We start from the raw sequence: 20661 nt of genomic DNA on the forward strand, positions 1-20661 counted from the left end.
ATGCGTCTCATTAGAATACAATTCATTTGAAAGACATATTTTTGTTTTAAATTTGACATCATATTTGCAACTTGCATTATCTATGGGCAGGCGTATACATTACCAAAGTAACGTACAACTAAACTGTCGAATAACTAAATAATTATCATACAACTTCATTCGTATGATTATTTAAAGTTATATGTGCCATAACTGGTTGGAAATGGGTTTCTTCAGCAATCTATTGAAAACAATAAGATTTGATAAATTAAGCTGTGTAAATCATTCAAAGTTGCGGACAAACATGCATGCCACTTTATAAAATTTGCAACAAAAACAGAATGAATTCACTGTAATAGTTCTGATGTTTAATGCATTATATTTACATCATCACTGCACAGTACCTATATGTTGCTTCTTAGCCCAATGTATGATGTATTTTCCAGTATTTACATTAGCAGTTAGACTCTGACGTACTATAATACCACAATCAGAGTTCAAAAGGTCAAGGAATGACTGGGTTTTACGTCAGTATGATAATTCACTGAAGAATATAACATATTCTGAAAATTGATCAATTTGGAAATATATTCTTATGAAAATATTGGAATAGTTTGAAATGTTGTACTTATCGTTGTATGTCCCGTTTTATCGATAGGACTATTTCATCTATTGTTATTGTTTAGTAAGTTTTCCGTGGCAACACATCGGAAGGTGCAAGATCTCAACTCTTTCACGCAAGATCATTAGCTGTTCCATCAAACGATATTTTTCACTATACAAACAACGTATAACTTTTATTTTCATAGTTTACTTTGCCCATGTTTTCTTTTTATAATGGGAATGACTGTATATATGTAAATTTAAGCATTGATAGTCATATTTTTGATATGCATTGGTGTGTAACGTAAATTGGGTGTTCTAGCATATCTATCATGGTGCTCACCATTGGCTATGCTAGAACACCCAATGTATGTTACACACCAATGCATATCAAAAATATGACTATCAATGCTTAAATTTACATATATACAGTTAAATGCTTAAATGTTACTTTCGATGAAAACACATCTGAAGAAGTCACTTAATAACCGATGATAAATGTGAAATGAAATTTCAGACCACAGCTTGGCGTCTTGGTTTGACCAAGTGTACTGATTTTACTGCATTGTAGACGTAAATATCATAATGCTTGGCAGAACTGCAAGCATTCGATTTGAGATCTTTTATATACAACGTTATAATAAATTTTGTATTTGTTTTCATACTTAACCGACCTTTTGATTGGCGGATTCTTTTTCATCATATACTATGAAGAAAAAACCCGAGAATGGCGGGAAAACCCGCCGTTATCATGACGTCACAATAGACATCAACGTTGTGTATTGATTTAGAAAAAAAATAATCCAAAGGAAAACCAATGGAATCGTACGTTTAGGCGTATTTTGTATTATCAAGTAGTCTTGAAAATTAATTATACGCATTCATATTACTATTTTTTAACTTCATCGTGGTATGAATAAATAAATTTTGTTTGCAAACTTTTGTGAGAATCCGCAAACAATATTTATTTCATACCCCGATGAAGTTAAAAAATAGTCACATCAATGCTTAAGTGAGATTAAAACCTATACATTACAAGTATTGTAATTCTCAAAATGTTTGTACCTTTTTGCGTTGAAAAACATATGAAAAGAGCTTTTATTGATTCGGGTGTTTGAAATAACTTTAAAGTTTATTCATTTATTTCTAATAAGCCGAATGTGATGAAGAAATACGTATGCCTGTGTCAAATGTGGGTTGTAAATGTTTTATGATCATGTCCACTGTTTAGACACATTTCGATTCTGCTAAATTTCTAAATCTTTTTCCGAAAAGGATTAAAAACTTTTTTCTATTTCATGAAAAACAGAGTGAATTTCAATCAATACAATTTCAACGGTAAAATTGCTTTTTAAAAAACAAGGAGTCAACTTTCATTTTAACCATTTTTTGTATTTGAATTTGATTACAGAAATTCTCATTTTATCGAACATGTTTTCCGCAGAACTGTAACTTAATTGTCATGAACTATTCAAAATGTCAATAACGCATAAAACAAGTTAAAATCAATTACATATTATATTGTTTAATTAACTAAGTGTCTGTTTCTCGGTTAATGGATTGTTATTGTTATCAAAACACAATATCGACCTCGTTTGTAGTCAATATTGCATCTTCATCAGATACCATTCTAATATTTGCCCCCTATCCTAGGCGAAAATGTTCTTCAATATTGTTATCTTTATAGTTAGAGTGCTACGGCTGATAAGCATTGAGAATGTCAGAGAGGAGAAATCATTTATGTGAATTATTGATATACTTGGTGCCCCAGTGATCTGATAAAACAGTATTGTTGAACCATTGAATTATTTAACGGTGTCGTTAAGAACAATCCGTTTAGCGTATAAAATCAATTTGAGTTCACAATTTGCTTCCATTACGGCAAGGTAACTACAAAAAGTAACTACTGATTTACTAACTTGCGTTGCAAATGCAGTGCAACAACACACATGGAAAACGCTCGACCGTAGATATTGTTTCCGAGGGGATAAGAAATAGTATAACGGTTGCTGATCCTGGAACCGAAGAATAGAGAGTATTGGGTAGAGCAAAGGGGTTGGGGATAGAGGCTAGGGAGAGAGGTTAAGGGGTAGGGGTAGGTGTAGATGGTAGAAATAGAGGGTAAATGGTAGGGGTTAGGAGGTATGGGATAGAGGGTAGAGGGTACTAATCAATATCAGAATCAAAGGGGGTTTAAATAGACAGTTATGTTAACGATTGCCATTGTCCAGGTTAAACGATGCTTTTTAGCCTAAGTTTTGTTTGCCTCTAAGACTTGCTAAACTTGTCTGTGGGTGTTGCTATTTTGCTTTGAAATCCGCTCCAAAATACACCAAATGTTCACAAAAATACATTCTTGATCATCTCCTAAAACAAAACAGACTTTACAAAAAAATCAAAATGTCTTTATACATTTTACATCTTTATACATTGCTCAAGCCGCATATTGAACTGTTAAAACTGATGCTTCCTGTATCCAAACCTATATGCTACGAACCATTAACCACCCTACCTTCAGCCCAAAGGGAAATTTCCAGAAATATAGTTTGGTTTGTTCTACGGTCCTTTTACATATCTTTTATTGTAAAATTTTTATTATATAATGTGACCTTCCTATTTTTGTCTTAATTATCACTAGATTTTTCTGGTGTATGACAATGGATGTTGATGAGTCATGAATCAGTTGTTCAACCTTACATAAAGATTCAACTCAAGACACCATGAACATATTCAACTGAACTGCTGTCTGAGTGATAAGGTAAGGGCTAAATGGTGAACATCAATATCACATCAAATAAAACAACAAAGCGACAAAAAATGGTGATGGAGGGAGGGCAGAATTTTGTTGTTTTCCCCGTGAATATTTTTCATTTGTGATAGGTAATTTAAATAACTGGAATCAAAACAACAACAAAAATAAAAATATTAATTAATTTCCCGATCAAATCAAACTTTACTTTGCCGACCTGCTACAACAAACCTTTGAGACTGAAATGTATTCGACCAAAATCTCTGTCAATTGATAGCTCAAGATCGCAATCTTGTAAGCCAAAACCATAAAACTCACAGAAAGCTGGCCAACAACTGGCAAGTATTATCTTAGGTTTCAATGAATGCCCGTCTATACACTTAACTATGGCAATCTTCACCGCTGTTTCAATATACGCAGGATAATAACATTTATCAAGCCATAGAAATACTTCAGTAGTGCTAAATCTTGAGGACATTTTCCTGACAGAAGTCATATCACTGGCACCGTTTTCTCTGCCCATGAAGTGGGTTTTTTTATCGATCACCGCCGTTTTTCGATCCTGAGTTTGTTTTGCAGATATTCCAGAATTGATCTCCTCTGCCCCCCCACCCTCCCCCCCCCCTTAACCGGTCTTCCTAATATGTAACGGTATAGCAATCTAAGCTTCATTCTAAAGGATTGTATATAAATTGACGCGGAATCCGTACAGCAATTAAAGTACCGTTCCGTATCCGTGATGTAGATCGATATATTCCCAATCCGTTTACTGATTAAAGGTTATCAAGTCAGTGACTGCCCAGTCATTGTAAATACTAACACCTTAAATGTCAGACGCGGAGCGCGGAGTGACAGATTACATGGCAGGATCTTTGCATCAATAATCGGGCCTATGGAGGGTTGCTCTCTCCCGGCTATAGTGTCAACACCTAAAGATGTATTGTAAATACATCACTGAGTGATTTATAAGATACCATACTGTCAACAAACTTTCTTTCGTATGCGATTTACTCTACAGAGTTTGGCAATGGCATGAATGTTATTTATACCAATTGGCAAATCCGCGAATGTTATGCTCTGCCAATTGGTTTTATAATGGTTATCACGAATTTTCATATTCGAGACAAAATGTTTAAAAACTTTGTTAACAGCAACCGTAATATGCACGTTGATTCATATAGCAATCTATTGAATATAACTATTTCAATCTTTAGCGAGCGCCATTTTCTGTTATTTCTTGACCTTATTGAACTAATTACCTAAATGTTCCGTTCAGTGTAAGTTCAATTTGCTTACGTTACTTTCGCTGAGTTAATTGATGTCATTCTGTTGTTTCATCTTTTCAATAAGTATAAGACAATTCAGTATTCAAATTCAATGATCAATCATCATAACAATTCTTACAATAAAGTGTAATATTGATATAAAATTTAGTTCATTTTAGCAGGTTTCCTTAGCTGTTTTAGCAATAAACAAATGTTTCAATGAGGAAATCTCAATTATTTTAATGTGTAAATAACTGAAATATGTATGGGTCCGGGAGTTATTCTACCAACATATGTTATGAAGGTATCTGGGCGCAGTTTCATGATATACTCATTAACTTTATATGGAATTCCTTAGCTGAATATAGTAGAGATTTTAAGGAAGGCTCCTTAACTTAAGATATTTCTTTAACTTCTGTAATGCTTTTCTATGGGGAATTTGAAGTTAAGGAATGTTCATGAAACTGGATCCTGTTCATAATCAATGTCACCAAATGATTAATCTAGAGGATATATGTTTATCAAGGTAAAATTAATATTTTTGCTTAATGTAACACAAAGACAAATACGTTCATAACTTAGAGTTTATAACAGACAGAAGCCGCAAACATACGTATGTAGGGAACAACTAACTAAAGGAAAAATAGACCTTCGAAATGGCCCCGTGTATGGCCCTTGTATGCACGTATAGAAGATTGAGCCAAGGATAGAATTTTGACCCTGCCACTGGTTGGTTGGATGACTACGAATTTCAAAAGTAAAAAATGTTTTCTGATGATAATCATTCTTAGGTAACACTAATATGAATTTTGAAAATTTAATGTTCAAAATATCAATGGTGATAATGAAAAGGTAAAAACATTAGAATTTCAGGATTTTTCACGGCAAAATGCATCTTAATTCAAATTGGCTACCCTGGTTGGAGTTTGGGCTGAAGAGCCCAATTTTTCCCCATTTCTATTGTTATATGAGAAGACAGACTTTAATTAAAAAATAACACAACAGCTAACTAATATTCAGCAGTAAAAGTTGATGTTTTGGTCGTCGTTTGCGCACTATTACAGCTTCATACCAATACACACACTTTATGCTGTAACGTGGGGGTAATAGTATATTACTTAAACCATGTATGGAGTGGTGTTATCAACAAAGCGTGTCGAAGGTTACGACTGACATGGTGACCTAGTTTTACAATAAAGAGATAAGATGTACTTTTCGTTTTCATACCCATTTGGCAATTTAATTTGTGTGTCTGGACGTTGTATCTATATAGCTCTGTTGATTCGTTATGGATTTTTCTGATAAGTTATTCTGTGTCGAAAGTCATAACATAACCTAACTAATATTGGAAGTTTTTTTTTTTTTATCTCGGAGGTTATTTGAAATATCTGTATAAGTCACTTCAGAATTTATATCTGATTCATATGTTTATTTTATCATTTACTCTGTTATATCGATGTCTTGTCTACATCGTTGGCATTTATTTGTGCTAGAGAGCCATCGTGTTTAGATGATAATTCTTTACCATTCTTTAAATTTAATAATTTCGTCGTTCTCCTAAACATATACAGTATTCACAGGCATTACAACTTGATAACTAGTTTATGGTTTGCGAAAACAAAATCAATCTTGCTTTCACTCACATTTTTATTTACAAATAACTAGTTTGGAATAGAAAAACAACTGAAACCTATTATTGAAAATTTCACAGCTTTTTATGATAGAGGTTAACGATGCACAGTACCTGCAAAATAACTGCGGTTGAAGTGTGTTGTCAGTTTTCCGCTAAAGCAGTGATTTAAAATGATGGTTATTATGCCCTTTAATGTCTTTTTCAGGTTCAATTTTTTTATTAAAAAAAACCGCCAAACAGGACATATACAACTGTGCCCTTTCACAGTATGGGATCCATTCGACACACCTTATTAAACCAGAAATTTACTGTTTTATCCTAATTTTGAATTTTCAAATGCAACGTATATTATCTGATACCATGATATTTTAAGAGAGAATGGAAAAACATTATACCTTTCAGCTAAAGTGTAGAGTAGAAACAATGTATTGGCTTACGAGGGTGCCTCACTTAAAGCTGACAATGCAAGTTAAAAACATGCATTTGAAATTAAAAAAAAAAAAATATTAGCGAAATATTTTTTCAAAAATTGTTTCTGAGACATCCCCTAGTTATGACAGTGTGGTATCTAAGGAAGTGGCAGCCATTTTTCTTTTGCTCTTCTTAGTAACCTTCACTGGCCAACCCCCTATATAAAGCACGGGACACTTGACACACGTGTGTCATTCTAAACATGTCTTGTCTCAGATACACATGCCCCGATATTGCAAATAACAATGTCAAATTGAAAATAAACACTGCTCTCACCTGACAATATTTCATTGATGTAATAGATGAATGTGTTGTCAGCTATATCCCAACATATGTCCAATACGAACTAATAACACACTTCAATATACACCAAATTTTACACGTACATGTACATCGACACGTGTGTCCTTGATAGTTGTCGCTCGCTCGGGTCAGGTACGTAGTCACATGTACATGGTCAGTTGAGTGCATCGAGTACAATGATATACGTGGAGATATGTGGACGGATTATTGTTTGGATTTCTATTCACTTGCGTTGGAATTTTATTTTGAGAAACATCTAAATGACAGCTAAGAGGAGTTGACATGTTTTCTTGCTAACAAAAGTCCCATATAGTTTTAAAGGTGAGGGTTTTGTTTACCTATTTGTAGGTGATATATACTGTGGACTGCTTGGCGTATGGGTACACGAATGAGCGCACGTGTGTCGATTCACGCGCTTTATATACGGGTCGGTGAGTCGTCGGAATGTAAAACAAAAATGGCTGTCCTCAACTGGGGAATGTCTCATAAACGATTCTTGGACAACGAGTATACTTGTTTAAAAAAAAATCATTTTAATAATTTTTAACTTTCATTGTCAGTTTTAACCGTCTGTTAATCATGTTTAAAAATGTCCACCAAACACTTCCTTCATACTTATTATCCCTTATCCTATTATCCTTAAATATGGTTTATTAACCCGTCTATTTAGATTATAAATAGTAGAATTATTATTTTGTTGATTTACTTTAAAAAAAAAAACAAAAAAAACATTTAATGTATTTACTCCTCTGTTCTACTAGAGTTACTTCCCCTGGATTGCCTCTATTGGTACTGACCAGCTTAAACATTTTTCGAGGAAAATATTTCGTTTTACTCGTATATTTTATGGGTGTATTATCATGAAACCTCGACTAAAATGTTGCAGGCGATTATGAAAAATATCGCAAGATTCAAATGTCGCATGATTCATTACCTAGAAATGTTCCATTCTTTCTCATACAAATGGTCCAAGGGAAACAACTCTTCTTTACACAAAGACTTTCTCGAGAGGTTCATCACAAAATGGCTACATAAACATATAATGCGTACTTAAGCATGTTAAGGCAATGCCATGCTCTTTCAAAGCAAGATTTGTTATACATAAATAACGTTAAGCTTTACAATAGCATCTATAATACTTTTAAAATTACATTTTATATATTATTTGTGTATTCCCCGATATTAGGTATATATTACGTAAACGTTATATTGTAAGCTGTAGATTATTATCATGTGTCATTTGTCGTAAGAAATTGTCCATGACTGGGTCTTCATTCTATGTCTTATATGAGAAATTATTATCAATGCATCTACGTATATCCAAAACGATTATCTCAGAAACATAAGTGACGAGGAAGGCCTCTAACTAACGATTTAGGGTTATATGCATGTAAATCTAAGCCACAAGAAAGCCCATATTGGTACCACTTCACTGGGATAATATGTTGGCTATCATTTTAGCCTTCTTACTTATGGGAGTTGCTGCCGACGTCTAGACACGCTAAAATTTACGAAATTACTGTTTAACGTTCAGCACAAATGAAGTAGACATACCAGTTTGTTCGTTGACAGTATTATGTGGGATTTGCTGTTATGTGGCCTTGGTAGTTTGTTTCATTGAAATAATACTATGTCGAATTGAAGAGTTTTACGTGCCGCCACCTGATCGTTTCTGGGCACGCGGATATAACACTATGTCAAGATTTGCCCTATTATATAGGCACACACAGTAATTGTTTTGGTAATTTGGTTGATGGAACCTGCTTGAAGTGATTTCAACAGCAAAGTTTAAATGAAAATAGCTTCCGTGTGATCAATACATTGTGGCATTGTGTCTCCTTGTGAATAGTAGAAACTTGTTCATTTTAATTGATGTATCGAAGACATATACTGTACTTGGTTCCATTACATGTGTACGAAAAATCGGACAACCCAGTAGATCAACACCCTGTATGCTGAATTAACAGGATGAACGCTACACTCATGATTGTGGTTAAAGGAGTAGGAGAAGGGGAAAGGGAAGATCCCAATTTTAGTGACAGGCATACCGCAGTCGCCATAACACACACGCACTTACGATAAACGTTACATCGCACATAAGAATTATGTTTCGTAAAGGCCCATTATGTTTTCGTATCACAATGTATTAATAACAGTTTTCAGATACTCATGGACATATAATACAAATGTCGCTAAATAAAAGAATCATTTATGAAAACTTTATTATTAGTGAAGTATAAGGTTTCACGCCAATCAAATTTGATATTTTCACTTGCTTTTGTGCAATTGGAATGCACAATCCGAATGCAACTTTGACAGTGGAAATATCATTTTGATTGTTACCTCATTAGTTTGCCTGCAAATATGATCTCATATTTTTGTGTAGAAATATGACGATATGCTCCCAAAATTATGACGTAATAATCGCAAGTGCAAATAACTATTTATAAACTACAATGGCGGAATAACTTTTGGCGGAACTATACAGTAGTATGGTTTTCTTTAAATAGAAGCAAGACAAAACACATAATGCATAGAGTGAGGTGGAAACATTTTCACGAGTACTTCGTGAAAAATATCAAAGTTTCCACCTCACAAGATGATATATTACTGCTATTCATCAGAAACAAGGAACATAATCTATTTAATGAATACCTTCAAGTATCGCGTTGGCCTTGGGTCTGTATGGCTTTGTAATTGGTTTAAAAACGATGTTTTTTTGCATTATATGCATTGATAATATGACTGAAGGCAAGGTCTTAAAGGACGCAGTCAGATGTTTCAGTAACCATTAATTATGCACTGTTAAAAAGTTCAATTTATCGAAATATAACGGAGCCGAATTTTCTGTTTATTTTTTCACTCATATATCCACTCTCTATCCTTGTCCCCAAACCCTCCTTTGAGAAGGAAATCCACATAAGAGAAGGAAGAAATTTTTATTTCCGTAACAGATATTCCGTGTTTGGTCAGCTGATTATATTGGAAGGTGGTCTATCACTTGAACGCTTGCAAATAAAAAGCAATAAGCACTGTGCTTCTGCCGGATGAAGATTATATTCGTCGGATCATAAAAGCGTTTGAACCGCTTGATTATATAATGAGCTGACGTCAAAGCATTGCATTCACACTGATGGGATTTCTTGCCCTTAATAATTAATCTAATAATATAATTAATTATTACCGAGATATATTTTAAAATCTTACGGACTGGAAACACCGTTTTACATTAAAGCTTACTGTATAAAATATTATTATAAAGATAATATTTTAACTCTAATTTTTGAAGAAAATTTCATAACGCTTTTCCCCATCAGAAACAGTAATAGTAATTCGTAAAAAGCTGACAAAGAAACCATTCATTTAATTTGATACAGTTTTGGAATGATTCTAATATCATAATCAACCATTCATTTTGTTTTACTATCTTGTTTTTTAATAAAAACTACATTTAATGTTAATAACGTACTTAGTCTGAATACGCCATAGTCATTAAATAACAATAAAACGATGATAACCTTATCTGCAAATTCACTGTCAGGCGTGTCGTGGTAGTACATGTATATAAACAGGCCAGTTATGTAATGATTGACGTATTATCATTAGCCCTTAACCTCTGGATTACAAGACTCTAGCTGCTCTGTCCTTTTCTGCAGATAACTATAACCTTATTGGATGTTGCAAACATACTGTAGTTCTGACTTGTCTGATCTTCGCGATCGGTCAATTTTTTTCTACCGCTTCCATCTGACATTCAAACTTTAATTATTGCTATTACTGATGGTTCCCAATACACAGGTTTTATAAGAATTTTAATGCTAAGTTAACTCCCAAACACAGAGACTTTAAACATCGTAGTAAATTGGCGAATCCAATATTCATTAGAATAATGACCGGTCCAGGCAGACACCAATCCCCTAGATTATAGATTTTATAAACTACGACGTTTTGCACACTTTACACAGGGTCACATATCATATTGACATAGGCTAAAGAGCGTTGACACACACTAACTACAAACATCTGAGTCAGGTCAGTATTATACAACGAGACTATAACTCTATAGTCTTTTTAATATCAAGACTGACACATTACTTTTAAACTCATTCAAAATTTCTGTTTAATATTCAGTTTTAGGATTTTCATTCATAATTGTTGTGAAGCCAGAAACCATTTTTATAATTGTATTGTTGATGCCAGCCTTTTTGTATAATAGGTAAAAAGAAAATTGAATTTGAATTAATATACTTTTGTAAGTCGTGCACAATCCAACTTCCTGTATACTGAACTCACAGTGAGTTTTGATAGTATTACCAGTAACATGATGGGAATATTTAATTTTACGATGAGATCCTGAATGGTGTACAGTATTATTGTGACCTATATAAAGTTGACCTGTTCAGCTTTTGTGACGTAACGTAGTCATGTGACATTAGTACACAAGCACTCAATGATTAGGTATTACATTTACCTAAGGTAAGCCGAAGACAAACATTGATTTAATGTCAACGCCCTTAGTATTACAACATTTTGGTTATGAGTCGGAACAGAACTTGTAATATTATACATTTTGATAATGAATCAATGATTACCAAAAATTACTGTTTTAAACTTTTGAACAAAAACCTCACTGTCAATGCAAAAATAATATATTTGTATTGCCATCAATAAAGCATTAACATATACCACTGTATACATGATCATTTAGTGTATCTACTTATGAATATGTCTGTATTTTCTTGTAAACAGGGCTTGTCCTTTACGCCACAAAAACAAAATATAAAGATATAAATATATTATTTTGGTGGATGTCTGATTTTTATTCAGATAAACACTGATTCCAAATCCGAACTTTAACAATGGTATAATCTATATAACCATGAACTTATTTCAATACACGTCATGGTCGAACACGAACATATAGCGGTAGTTGTACGTACAGAGATTTCATCATATTTAAAACGCTATTCAAGAAAACCCTGCTGTACAAATATCACATTATAACTTGTCTATCAATGGTTTGAATGTAAAAGGTAGGTGAGAGCGAATTTCAAGTACCCCAATTGCAAGTGGAACGTCGGTCTACCAGAGTAAATACACACCGCCGTGCGTGTACGTGGGTGGGTGTACTCCCATGGCCAGTGTTTACCAGCTTCGCTAGTATAAAGCCAGTGGGTTATATTTAACTTGGTCAGTGTGGCTAGCTCTGTATACTCGATCTAGGATTGAATGGTGAAACATTCCTCGTAAAGGTGAGATTATCGTTTTTATGTGTGTCCCATCCTCAGCTCGTCATTAACTATTTGATATGTAAAAGGGTATATTGTAAATGTCAAGCGGTGTATTATCAGTTTGTTTACATAAATACCACTGAGTATGTCAACACCTATTGTTCTTACACATATGAATCATGATGCATCGATCATGTGGTTCTGGTCGATGTTTTGTTAGCTATTTATTCAGTGGAAAATGTTGAATTTCCGTAGCCAGCAATTGATGAAATTGCATCTTAAAAATACACATTATTTCATGATAGTATAGGAATTCACTGACCTTACGTTTCTACATAGATCGTATATTTGCAATACTTGATCATTGGAAAGGAACATGATCCCATATATTTCGCAATTTCGACTTTTGAATATTGATCCTAATCAGGGTTTTTCGATGTTTCAGAGACGATATTACGTCGTCATATTAAATATCGCGTTCTGTGTGATAAAGCAATCTCTAGAAGCAGCTTTAACATGAGATATATATTGTGTGATAAACGTAACCCCAATGTATATCTTAAATATGGTAACTTTGGAACATATTTGGGAGTTTCTTCATTAGCATGAATATCGATAACATACTTTCCCATCTATAATGATAACAATACTAGTATACAAAAATAAACAAGATACAATAACGAATAAACCGATATTTAAGGAATCAATTACGCACATTGTTTATCTTATGAAATCATAAAGAAGTGTGTTTTTAATTTATTAATGCAGTTCAGAATTTAAAAGCAATGGAAAAGCAAACTAGGGTTAACGTTTTCTCATCTTTATCGGGCTCAACTTCATCAACCTGACGACATATAATAATTAATTTTTAATAAATCGATGGAATAATTAAGTCCTATTCTATTTTCTAAGAAAGCAATCAGTTATGATATCATTTTGCGTTGGAATTATTTTAGAATGACAACGACATTTACTGTTTTTCTTCTGTTTTAAAATCAATCTATACAGTTGTTCGTATTTCAATTATCTCCACCCATACCGAACGCCCCTATTTGCAATTATCTTTGACGCCATGCCAAGAAGAATAATTTACGAAATCTGACTTGAGATATATCATATTAACCTAAACACATACGAAAATATTAATTGTTTATGTTTTATGATGACACTGAACTCATTATAAGATGATATAAGCAAACTCCTAAGCCATGCATCCCGAATCACGTGACTACAACAGCTGTCAGTCTCTGACCTAATAACCATAGCTAAACCGATAAATACACCATTTTTCATAGATGATTGTGATAAAATTCTTGAATGGACATACCAACCCGCGCATTTACTGCCAAAGTGCCAATATTAGAGAAAACTTATTTTAATGATTTTGATGAATGGTGCCATCATATATACATACTCATTCATAGAGTATCTACGTTAAATCTACACGGGGAATGGCTAGAGAACTAAGGCAAGCTACGTCACAACAGGTGGTACTTTTGTATATGTGTTACCGTACCGAGAGTACAAAACATTTGTCAGAACACTGTATGGTAACAATCAAAATAAACCAGTTCAGCTGTTGGAATTTGTCTTTACTCCCCTGACTGATCTATTTGTATGTATGTTTTCTATCTAAGTGGTAAAAGTAGTACTATACGTACGTCTGTTTTAATTTATCATAGAGAAATGAGAGGGGGATGTTACGACGAACGCTAAATTTGCTTGTCTTTTAAAGTAGGTTGAACGACATTTGTAAAGAAAATAGAATTGCCTTATCACGTAGAAGTATGGTATACACCAATAAAAGATGCATTGAAATTTGCAATGTACACAAACAGAACTTTTTTATGATGAGAGTATATGGCATCAAGATGACGTTAATCTCTTTCATAGTATAATCTCTGCATTGGAATTTTAGTTATAATTTACAATTAGCTTCATATATGATCTGAGCCCTTATACCTCTTACACATGGTCATGTAAGCTAGTCGGAGTTAGAATATTGGAGGAGATGAGTTAGGCGGTTTCTGACAAACATTAGCCTTTCTAGGCCAGCGACCTTTATAACTTCCATACACAATTACCATAGATCACGCATACAACACATTTGTCTTTGCCCGTCCAGTCCTACCGTACTTCACATACCACATAGCTCTCTATAGAGAGACCACATATCTTTATATAAATAGATCTAAATGTCCCATGTCCATTAAGTCTATTACCCCAGATACTCTAATATTACGAATTACCATTTCATCTCTCGTAATGTCAGGATGCATATAGTAGGAAATATATAAACACTGCAAAGTTGCTATTACTGTAGCTGGTCATGGCTTTAACGGAGGTAATACAAGTATACTGATCCTGGATTTAGTACATCACAATTGCAGCATTATTTGTAAATAAAGCAAAACAAATAGTAAAAAAGTAAATCATACTACTTATACACATAGAATATTGAGTATTGTATATTTATATTTGACTCACAATGACATTTCAAACAATAAAACTTTGTTTGGCTGTGCTAAATATTTGTATCGAAAAGTAAATGGGAAATTTTAAAAACGTTACGAAACGGTCCTATTGCAGAAGAATGCAATATAGGTTTTTTATTTGGTAACCTTTTGTAACCCTATTGAGCCTCCTCATTCACTCACCTCAGCATAAAAGAAACACTTCGACTAGTATTTCGTTTGCCATACATTACCATTATCTCATCTTTTGTGGTCTCATCACACCTGTCTGTTTAAAAGCATTTATGGATGGTAATATAATTATACTTTACTGCGATATTGTATGACACGAATATGAATAGGAAATAACGACGTCAGGAATATGAACCTGAAGCTCTTCAAAGATGAATAGATTCCTATTATTGAGTAGAAAAGAGACCGCGACGTCGCGAGATGGGCCGTCCTCTTGTCGACAGGTGTAAAATTACAAACGATTAAATCACAGTCGTACGTAAATAGTTGATCATGTGAGAAAGTGTATTTATTGACATTCCACTCTTCATTCATCAAATGATTCCAAAATATAACAAAATGTGTAAACAGTGTTTGGATCACTCCTTGAAATTCACGATTACAACACAGTAGTTAATCTGTCCTGAATATATTTTCACAAAGTAAGGCATGGATAGTCCCCTTAAATAATAACGGAAAATGACCACACTTCAGCTGTATATCCCCACTTACTCGGATTAGGCATACCATTTGTGCCATTTCTCGAATAACCAAAACCCACATTGTATTAGGTCGTCAGGGGAGTTCAAAATGTGTCGATTGCCTAGACAAACCGCATATTGTAGAATCGTGTAATGTTTGTCCTAGCGATTTTGGATAAAGAACTTGACCTGATGAAACACCAACAACGCTATCTCACAGAAATGTATATGCAAATAGACCACACGTGTTGAAGTTTCACAATAGCTTACAATTGAGTCCAATATCTAATATCGATTTCTTGATTTGAAATTTGTAATGTTGCTTTTGTTGACATTTTCCAGATATCGTTCATAACGAACCTTAAACATGGAGGGCATTGTTATGCAACAACCTATTAGTAAGTACAAAGAGATTTGAGTAGTATGGTTGAATTTGGACATTCGACAAGTGAATATTATTACGTATATATACATGTAGGTAAAATACAAATATAAACATCCAATCCAATCCAATCATTTCGATCTAGGTGATCGAAATAATAATTGATGACTACGATTTTGTGAGAGATAAAACATATTGATTATTTTAGAAAGGATTAACTTTATCGAGCTTTTTGCAATACTTTTTACTATACATGTTAATGGAAATATGGAATATTATATAATCAAATCTTAGCTTGCAACCAGCATTTTCATCTTTTTTAAAATTTACGTAAACATAACGTTAAAAATAACATCGCTGTTGTAACGATGGGCTGCTAAATTTAATACAGAACATAGTCCGTCACCATAGTATGAATTTCAAGGGATATAATGGAATTATGTAGATTAACTTGAATATATGGAACTATTAATTATACAAAAATCAAATTGCATTTTCATTACAAATCCCTTCTTATTGCACTCACAATTGTTTGTTACATATATGGTAGACATGTACATGTAGCTCCATTACATAACATTTCGATTTAATCCCTCAGTAAAAGTCGTTTTATTAAATGAATAATGCACCATATAACTTATAAAACATTTCTCTATTTTTGTTAGGTACTGGTGAAAAATCAGTTAGTGCTGTAGATTATTTGGCGACGTTAGATTTTATCAAGATCAGACAGAAGGTTGATTTAGCTGAAGGTAAGTTTAAATTGTTATGTTTTAATGTATACCAGATAACACATCGCCTGCGTAAAATAAATATTGACCGATGACGTAGCCTGAGGTCATTATTTTAAATTTTACAAGAGTGATATAACACCATATGGCCCATTTTATATTTATTTATATTATATTAGATATGTCGTTACTTTAACAAATGTCAAAAACAATTTTAATATGTACATGTATAATTATAACAAGAAAAACATTGGTCACAAAACGCCACCATGAAGAATGCAGCGTTTTAGCGATGAAGTTCTCAAAGGAATATTAACTCGATGTTTCTTAAAACGGAAAATTGCGAGTCAAAATGCAATATATTGAACGTCACGTGATCATGTATTAGCCAATGAAAACAGCTGAAAATCAGCCCATATCTAATATTTAGAAATACACTGCAAGTGATTATATAGAAATATAAGGTATGAAATATCTGCATTGAAAGTTTTATGCTTTTGTGTTGTTAACTTGAAAACATCGTACACCATAGCGATATAAAAAACAATGAAAATAAAAAAACTGTTATTTCAGAATATGTACTAGAATTATTCTTGTTAGATATGTATTAATTATGTTTATTTCAAATATCACAAAACACCCATCGAATATTGTTTATGATGTGCTGTCAACGTATATTGTTACAGTACTTACCCCATGGGAGGTAGCGAATCGGTACGAAGTCTCTGACGCCAACGATAGGGTCTTTATGAGGGTGACCGAAGGTAAGTTGTTATCTACATCAATATACATTTTGATACTGTTCCCCCCATGATCCGTACTCTGAGGGCAGGACGTTTCGATACAACTTTGAAAGCGATATGGCAGTTCGTTTGAATAATTTATTTATATTCATATTTATTTCAACAGAATCGGCAACGTGTGAAAGACAATGTTGCATGCCAGTACAAAGGGCTCTGGTGCTTCATGTAACAGACATGCAGGGACAGGTAAGATATTTTCCAGGAAAAAAGTTGTCACTTTTTCTAAAAAATAATCCAATTCAATGAAACAATTTAGACAAATAGATTTTATATTACGGAGTAGAACGGTATATTTGTATCTCAGGATAGCACTTGAAGTCGCATGCTTTCCAGGTCTACATATTTGTGTGTACTTCATATAGATATGGAATTAATTAATTATAATCTATAATATTCATCATGAATTATGTATATATAGAGGTAAATTATTTTCGTTATGATTGTGCAAAAATGTTCCGAATAGTCACAAATGGGTTTGATTGAATTACATATGCTACACGTTTGTTTATAAAACACAATTAATTATCTTTCTTTCATCCTGTTTCTAAAGGAACTTGCTCAGATAAAGAAGGACTTCAAGTGTTGTGCCGGAGGAAGCTGGTGTGCTAACGCTGACTGCTGTGCGATGGAGATGACCACGGAGAGCCCTGTGGGTAGAAGCATTTCACGTGTGCGACAAATGTGAGTATGTCTACTCAAGTTTAAAAAAGCATTTATTTGATAGAAAGGTGGTCGCCCACGGACGGAGGGCGTCCCCTAATCACAATCTAAATGATGCAGAAAATATGAAACATTAACATGCGCTTGAGAAGTGGCAGAGGAGAAAAAATATCCTACTTCCTTTAATTTGTAGTTTATGCAAATATTTTTCAGTCCATCATCATTAGATTATGGGATAATCACAGTATATGACTGCATAGCAAGCAAATATTTAACGGAGTATACCTTAATTTTTGACAACCATCTTGTTTTTGCAATTTATATTATCGACAAAAAATTACCAAATTTTGCAAATTGAAAGACTTGATAATATTTTGGCGATATTAGTTAAATAAAAATGTTGCAGCTATTGTTAATCATTTTACGTCATTGTTTTGTTAATTACTAGGTTCTACTGCTGTTTCCCGAAACTCCACGTGTTTGATGGCTACGATAAGCAAGTGTTTGAAATCACTGGGCCATGCTGTCCTTGTCAGGGACCCGGGTGTTATGGGGACTTGGAATATCCGGTAGGTATTCCACTTTTGTTTTTATTTTCTAAATGGTTATTTTTGACGGTTACCTATGCCAAAAATGTTTTTCTGCTGAACAATCACAAATAAGCATTTTGTTAAAGCAACATTTTTTTCAAAACAAAAATGAGCAGTAGTCCATATTTATCCAAATCTAGATAAATAATTTATGAGGAAACAAAATCCTTATAAATAGTTCGCGTTTTATACTTTAAACAGGATAAATTTTAGCGAATCGAAATTTCACAATATGTTTATAAAAAGTATTTAGTCTATTGTTTATCATTTTGCTTATGGAAAATTTGTCACCACACACATGTATCTAAAATAGCGATAATTTTATGCCCACGAAAATTAGATGGTATACTACATTGAGAATTCATATCTCATTGGATTATCTGATCTTTGGAATAGTAATACAACAATATAATTATATGTTTACTTTTAACTCATTTTTTGTCTGTATCGACTTTTATTAGTGAAAATAAAATTGCATATTTAGAATATTTTGAACATAAATTGCAGTTGTCAAATCCTGGAGGCTCGGCTTCCGGAGCAAAGGTAACAAAGATTTGGGATGGAGCCGCCAGGGCGTGCTGTACCTATGCCAACACATTTGGTTGTCATTGTAAGTGCATCATAATGTGTATACGATTCATACCTACTTACATGTAACATCGTCACAAAAAACAGTATTTATTATATTAAGTCATTGTGATTTGTAGAAATATCACAATATCAAAGGTCGAGGATTAAAGATATTGATACGGGACGTTTAATTGTTGTAACAAAAGAGAATGTGTAGGATGCAAGAGTAAACAAATCTTTTGCAAATAACATTTTGTTTCCTTTTTTATCAGTTCCACCAAATATGGATGTTCAAAAGAAGCTTTCCGTTTTCGGATCTGTATTTGCTCTGGTACGTATGATATAACAAGCTTGAAATATATAATTCACTATGCATATCACGGCTTAATGAGTCATATTTTTTATTATATTCTAAAATGATTATGAGAATAATCTTTTGTTTTTTGACGGCCTGTTTCTTTTACATTTTATTATTAAAAATTATTAATATATTAAAATATAAAAAATATCTTGAAAATAGTCTTTGGGCAATAATAACAGAAAAGAAATATCAACTTTGTATCTTCCGTATGCGTTATTCATGGGTAATAACAAATAACTAAATAATATAATATCTAGTGACTGGATTGTTTTTTTCTAACAAAGCTTTCATCGTGTCCTTTATTCTCGTAGGATTACTTGTTATTTGAGAACAACGGAGAAGACGGATCTTAAGCAGGCAGCAGATGGCGAAGCACATTTGAATCATTACATGTATAATGGGTTATTTAGATAAATGCTTCGGCCACTGCGCTTGTGAGATGGACAAGATCTGGGAAAAAATGATGACAATCTGAAGGCAAGGCATAATAATTAATTTTGAAAAAATGCTTCATTTCGACGTCGTCCCTAGTTCACAGTGAAAGAACGAGAACGTTGATGGGTATTCCTTACATTATATATATGTAACCTGATATAAATTTGTAAAACATAACAACATGATATGTATTATATTTGCATGTGTGCGTTCACCGTACGTGTGTTATATAGATGAACTGCACGTCCATGTTTAAGTAAATCATATTAAAAAAAGAAATATGGCTTTCAATTACAATGCGTATATTGATATTTTACCAAATATGCCTTTAAACTTTATTACCTATCCAAATAGCTTTCTTAAAATGCCTTTTAAAAAATAAATGTGATGTGTTGTTCGAGTCGAATTCATGATTTTCATTTATGTGAAAAAGTATAGCAAGTATCACTTAATTTCACAATTACGCGTTTAACTAATCATATGTCATGTTCTTTATTTTTGTATCCTTCCGCACTGATTTAAATACAATGCAATGTATTCATAAAACAAGGGTTGATATTCATTTTGTAATTAAATCCAACAATTTGTACAGTCATTGCCGGATCACAAGTACAACATGCCTGTATACCATTGTAGTTCCCGTAAGTGACGGAAATCTATTTTTTGTCCATGTACGAAGAGGGAATTGATGACTATTTAGTTGTTGCAATAGAAACGTGAAAACCATAT

General features: G+C 33.2%; 1 protein-coding gene across 3 annotated transcripts; it reads left to right on the plus strand.

Moving 5' to 3' along the window:
- Nucleotides 1-11014: 11014 nt before the first annotated feature.
- LOC138318145 (phospholipid scramblase 1-like) lies at nucleotides 11015-20329 on the plus strand. Of its 3 annotated transcripts, none has more exons than XM_069260296.1 (10): nucleotides 11015-11035; nucleotides 15743-15798; nucleotides 16448-16534; nucleotides 17200-17277; nucleotides 17423-17502; nucleotides 17867-17997; nucleotides 18425-18545; nucleotides 19074-19176; nucleotides 19409-19467; nucleotides 19809-20329. In XM_069260296.1, the coding sequence occupies exons 2-10, from the start codon at nucleotides 15768-15770 to the stop codon at nucleotides 19848-19850; spliced, it is 732 nt and encodes a 243-aa protein (XP_069116397.1). In that variant the 5' UTR covers nucleotides 11015-11035; nucleotides 15743-15767; the 3' UTR covers nucleotides 19851-20329. The 3 variants fall into 3 exon arrangements, with proteins under 3 accessions (XP_069116397.1, XP_069116389.1, XP_069116381.1); XM_069260288.1 differs by lacking the exon at nucleotides 11015-11035 and adding an exon at nucleotides 11951-12036; XM_069260280.1 differs by lacking the exon at nucleotides 11015-11035 and adding an exon at nucleotides 12084-12255.
- Nucleotides 20330-20661: the final 332 nt, after the last annotated feature.

The sequence above is a fragment of the Argopecten irradians genome, chromosome 1 (assembly GCF_041381155.1).
Source record: "Argopecten irradians isolate NY chromosome 1, Ai_NY, whole genome shotgun sequence".
Lineage (NCBI taxonomy): Eukaryota > Metazoa > Mollusca > Bivalvia > Pectinida > Pectinidae > Argopecten > Argopecten irradians.